At 50.7% G+C, this 5,753-nt stretch overlaps 1 protein-coding gene across 1 annotated transcript; it reads right to left on the minus strand.

Moving 5' to 3' along the window:
• Positions 1-3,296: 3,296 nt before the first annotated feature.
• KCNJ16 (potassium inwardly rectifying channel subfamily J member 16) lies at positions 3,297-5,076 on the minus strand (the record flags this gene model as incomplete). Its single annotated transcript, XM_084218455.1, has 2 exons — positions 3,297-4,161; positions 4,670-5,076. 2 exons carry the CDS (start codon positions 5,074-5,076, stop codon positions 3,297-3,299), a joined length of 1,272 nt encoding a protein of 423 aa, XP_084074581.1.
• Positions 5,077-5,753: the final 677 nt, after the last annotated feature.

The raw sequence follows: 5,753 nt of genomic DNA on the forward strand, positions 1-5,753 counted from the left end.
AAAATCCCTGGGAAATCCTCACTGAGAAAGAGGAGATGGGGGAGGAAGAGCCTCCCTCTCATTTGTCCTATTTATCTATTTATCCTACTTTTCCATTGTTTCCAGGGTCCTGCAGGAGCCTTTCCTAGGGAGGAAGGATTAAGAACTGGCTCTGCCAGAACACAGAGCCCACCTAAAAATAAACCTGGAGAAGAAAATGCCCCAGGGAGAGCTCAGAGCCCCTTGCAGGACCTAAAGGGTCTCCAGGAGAGCTGGAGAGGGACTGGGGACAAAGGACAGAGGGACAGGGCACAGGGAATGGCTTCCACTGCCAGAGGGCAGGGCTGGATGAGGAATTAGGATGAAATTAGGCAGTGAGGTCCTGGCACAGGCTGCCCAGAGAAAGTGGATATGGAAGCTTAAAACTTGCAGCAGAAGAGAAGAAAAGCCCAATGTGCTCTCCCAAGGTGTGTGGCAGAGGAATGTTCTTTATTTTGATGTCTTCATTCATAAAAATAAAATAAGGAATACCTGCATGCATTGCTATTCATCATTATTACACATAGTGTTGGTACTGGGATAAATGAAATTAAAGTAACAAACAGAAAAAAAAGGCCAGGCTGGTTGAGAGCAGTTCCCCAGCATCCTGTCTCCATCATGGGCTGGGGTCAGAGGCTGGAGATAAAAGCAGAAGAAAATATAAAGTGTTTTTTTATGAATGACACGCCCGGGAGAGAAGTTTCTTCCTGATCCAGGCACACCTTACCAGCGTTTGTATTTCTTATTTGCATCTGTCCGTGCCAAAACACACAGGACAAATCCCTAAATCAGACTCCTGGTGCTCCCACTTGCAGCAAAGCCATTCCAGAGGAAGAATTTTTTCCAGGGGCTCACAGGGAAGAGAACTTGGGGAGGGGAAGGCAGCTGAGCTCCCCATCCTCACGGGGAGAGCTGGAACTGGCACCTGGGGAAGGAATTTGGGCGTTCTGGTCACTTATCTCAGCAACATCTCCCCTCTCTGAGTGCCTCTGCTCTTGCAGAGCCAGCAGCATCCACGTGGGACATCCCCCGTGGGTGGAAATCATGGATCACAGGGCAGGAGGCTTGGGAAGCTCCAGGCTGGCCCTGCTGTCTCACTCCTGACTCTGCTTCCCCCTCCATCAGGTATCCCAGAGCCACCACTGAGGTTACAAACCCTCACCTCTGTCTCCCTCACCCTCGTTAAGTGCTTCCTAATTATGTTCCCTCCCTTTTCCCCCAGTTTAATCCCATCTTTTCCTGTCCCATCCTGCCCCAGATTTCCTCCCCTTCCAAAAGCAATTTCTGTCTTTGAGAGCTCTTTGCCTCCCAACCCTTTTTAGGACTGAAACACCGCGAGCCACTTCCCTCCTTCCTCACTGACAGCTTTTCCACACATCCCAATTGCTCCTCTTCTTTCCCAAAAAGGGGTGCCCAGCACTGAATGAAAGCATCCCAGCCAGGATCTGAGGGGAGTGGAAGGGTTAATTCCCATGTCTGGAAGGTGATATTCTATTTTATTCAATCCCAACAGTGCTTTTTCCAACACCACAGAAAGCACTGAGACCCTTCCACATTTCCCTACATTTTCCTACATTCCTTTCCATTTTTTCTAGACTGTTTCCCCCATGTCTGCCAGCGTTTAAATCCAGGATACAAGAAGATGGTTTTTACTGCACTTATAAGTGGTTGCTGCTGATGAATCAGCACATAAAATAGGCTAATTAATGAGTTTTGGAATAACTAACACCCCTCAGGCTTCAGTTTTACCTAAAGGGATCATGTTTATCCAGAGACAAGTGCTAGCAAAAGAGAAATGCATTAAAATAATCCAGCAATCCTACTACTACATGGAGTAAATTGCAGGGGGAAAAAAAAATAAAACAAAACACTTAGCAGGCTATTTTTTCTTCATTAAACGTGATGAGCTCATAAAAACCCAATTAATTAGTCAGAATGATGTGAATGACTCGTCAGACCTAATTTTAGCAGCCTAAAGTTAGCCAGCATTTCCACAGCAGCCGTTTCATCTCCTTCAGCAATAAATGGAGAGGGATGAACACTTCCAGGAAAAACTCATCCTGCTGCCCTCAGCTCCCCAAAAACCTGAGGAAGGTGGAGTGAGGTCCCCTGTGGAGACAGAAGAGCTCCAGTAACCACAGAGAGCAGGCAAACACTGAATTTCTCTGCTGCTAAGGGCAGGTGAGATCAACCCCACCAGCTCCAATTTGATTATTTTACGTTTGCAGGGTAATTAAACACAATGCAAATGAACTGCAATCATCAGGGGCAAAAGCATGATGAGGCATTGCTCACTAGATAATTACAGAGATGTGCAGAGCAGGAACTTCCACGTCACAGACACCTTCAGAACGTTTTCCTTTTTTTCCCAGTTTGAGCCCACAGAGGAGTTGCTGGATTTCTCCATGAAGGATCGTTTTTACACAGCCAACTGAGACCAAGCATTTTTCATTTTGACAAAATCACCCTGTTTGTTCTCCAGACCGATCTTTGTCTTTGCAAGGAAGTGCAAGACGCTGAGAAGAAGAGCAAAGTGAAATGAAAGAGGATTTGATATAAAATATTGCACAGCTCACTCCAGACATGATCTTCTCCTCAAGGCTCAACCTGATTTTGCTGATTTAAAACTGGAGGTCTTGTTTTGATGGTTTTTTTTTTTTGACCTCCTGCATCCCTCCAGCTGCTAAAGGAGCAGCACCTCAGGGATTGGTTCATGATTAGGGAATGAAATCTCTCCAGGATCCCACTGTGGATCCCACAGGATTGGCAGGGTGTGAACATGTGTCCAAAGCCACCCAGGAACACCAGGGTCACTTATTCCCTCCTCTTGCAAAGAACAGCCCCGTAGATTCCACAGAGGAGCTCTGGGATGAGGCTGCACCTGAGGAATCATTTGTTGGGATAATGGAGCTTCAGAGCCTCCTGGAGGGACTGGGAATGGGCTTTCCAAACCAACAAGGCAGCTTTGAAACCCCTACCCAGAGGGCCAGGGCATGGTTTGTGTGCCCTGCCGAGGTCATTCTGTGTCCCCAGGCACGGCCAACCCTGGTCCCTGCAGGGGAGGAAAGTTCACAGAGGGTTTGCTCAAGGGGCTCTCTGGGCATCCCGAGTGGAAGCCGCTCCCTTGTGCCCACAGGAGCAGCAGGGTGTGACAGTGTGTGACAGAGCGTGTGACAGCGTGGCCCGGGGTGCAAACACTGCTGCGCGCGAGTTCATTGTTTGCGTCCGAGGAGCTGCGAGGGCACCGTTTGTTGGGAGGGTTCCAACGGCAGGAAAAGTCAGATCTGGGACTCTATGGAGAGCCTGCTCAAGGTCACAGCTGCTTTCCTGTAGGAAACCTCTCCAGGAGGCTGGCTGGGAGCCGTCACCGGCTCCTCAGGCTCCTCACAGCTGGTGACGAGGGCAACAGCGCTGAGGGACTTTTGGCTGTACTTGATTTCCGACTTCTCCGCTTGCTTCTCCTTCTCCCGCGCCTTCTCGGCGCGGTTCCACTCCTGCTCCTTCTGCTCCAGCTGCATGGCGCTGCAGTGAGGGGCGTACACCTCGGTGGTCTCCTCGAACTGCAAGCAGTCCACCTTGTAGTACTTCTTCTTGACGTGCAGCACGTCGTTGAACCTGTGGCCCCACAGGATCTCCCTGGGGACGTAGGAGCTGCGCGACTGGTGGGAGGTGCCCGTGGAGTCGCCCGTGTAGACGAAGGTCACCAAGATCTCAAAGTTGTCCTTGGCCAGAGCTTTGCGGTCCAGGCCGTACAAGGGGCTGTCGCTGTCGATCTCGTGGACGACGGTGACCGGCGTGACCAGGATGATCTGGTCGTTGAGCAGCTTCAGGTCGCGGTACTCCATGGCCATCCTGCCCTCCCTGTCCTCCCTGTAGCGCAGCAGCTGCGCGCGCACCGAGCCCTCCACCATGTGGTTGGGGCGGAAGTCCCCGATGCGCCACATCAGGCAGAATTTGTCGTCCCTCAGCCCAACCACGGCGTAGTAGCTGAAGCGGATGGTCTGGGCCCTCTTGCGGGCCGTGGCCATCTTGGCCAAGGCGGCCCCGATGATGAAGGTGTCGATGATGCAGCTCAGCACCGACTGCAGGATCACCATCAGGATGGCCAGCGAGCACTCCTCGGTCACGCAGCGGTAGCCGTACCTGTGGGGTTACACTTGAGTTAAAAGGCTCTCTTGGCCCTTTTCTCCCTAGGTTCTCCCTCTCTCCCCCTCCCTCCCCCTTCCCCTCTTCTCCCTCAGAAACCCCAATATTGGGGATGGCACCCCCAATGAACCCTTATCTAACTAGCACCCTCAGAAGCCACGTGGAGTCTCCTTCCCTGCCTGCTGCTACCAGCGAACACAGAGATAATTACAGAGAGGAGGCCAGAAAAATACATCACAGGAGATGTTTCTGGCAGTTTTGAGGGTCTCTCCTAGTTAAGGGAGCAGCTGGAAAAAGCAGCACCCTGGAAGCACTCAGAAGCCAAATCAGGATTCTTAGGGATCTTTTTTAGGGATCCTGTTGCCCTTCTGAGGGCAGTAATTCCCTTGGGATTCAACGACTGATGGTTTCAGAGAGTGAAGATATTTTGTGATGCCTTGCCCGCCCGCTGCTACCAGCGAACACACAGCTCAGGGGCACCCCCCAAACCAGCAGCAGCTCGTACCCGATGGTGGTCTGGGTCTCCAGGGAGAACAGGAAGGCTCCAGTGAAGCTGTGCACGTTGGCCACACAGGGGGTGAGCTCCTCGCTGCTGAACAGGTCCCCGTGCTGGACGGCGATCAGCCAGAACACCAGCCCGAAGAACAGCCAGGAGAGCACGTAGGACAGGGAGAAAATCACAAACATGTGGCGCCACTTGATGTCCACCAGCGTGGTGAAAATGTCCACCACGTAGCTCTCCCACTCCCCAAAGATGTGCTTGAAGTAGACATTGCAGCTGCCATCCTTGTGCAGAAATCTCTTCTGCAGCCTTTTCACCTCCTTCTCGGGGCTGGCGCCGCGGTAGCTGACTTTGTTCCCCTGGATATTCACAGGCCTGTAGCCGCCACTTTGATCGTTCATCTTCCTCATCTCTGCCTCAGCTTACAGAAGGTGCCAGGAGTTGTTTGCCTTGTTCATTGGAGATCTGTGAAATAAAGGAAAAATCTGGTTTTATTCGGATTTCCAAATCTGATCCCATTGACGCCTGGGAAAAGGAACCAGCGCAGAGCAGGGCTAAAGAGACAAGGAGCAATCCTTGGACCCGAGTTAAGCTTTCTTGGTTGTGTTAAAACCTGGGTTTCTCAGTGGCATTTGGCACTGCACAGTGGGGACTGCCCCAGATGACTTCAAAATTCCCATCACAGGTAACTTTTGGGAGGGTACAGGCTGTGACATCCACTACACAACTTTGCCCAAAACCAGGCCTGGAAATATGGCAACAAATTCAACCAGTGAGAAATGTCCTTATCAACCCTAAAATTTGGTCTGTAGATGAAAAGAGAAATCCAAACCTTTGTGGTGACCTTATTGTGAGTAACTCCTTTGAAGATCCCATGAAGCAACACTAAAAGCAGGATGAGCTCCCCTGAGAAGTCACAAATGGCACAAACCACTTAAATCTGGCCAAATATTGGAGGTAATTAATTGCTTTTTCCAATTTTCCTTGTTTTTCCCCATTAGGGAAAAAAAATGGGAAAACCCCCATTATTTAGGGGTAAAACTTCAGTCACATGGGCAGGGAAATTCAGTGCTGGTGTGTTTAAACC

This window comes from Fringilla coelebs (assembly GCF_963513975.1).
Source record: "Fringilla coelebs genome assembly, chromosome: 19".
NCBI lineage: Eukaryota > Metazoa > Chordata > Aves > Passeriformes > Fringillidae > Fringilla > Fringilla coelebs.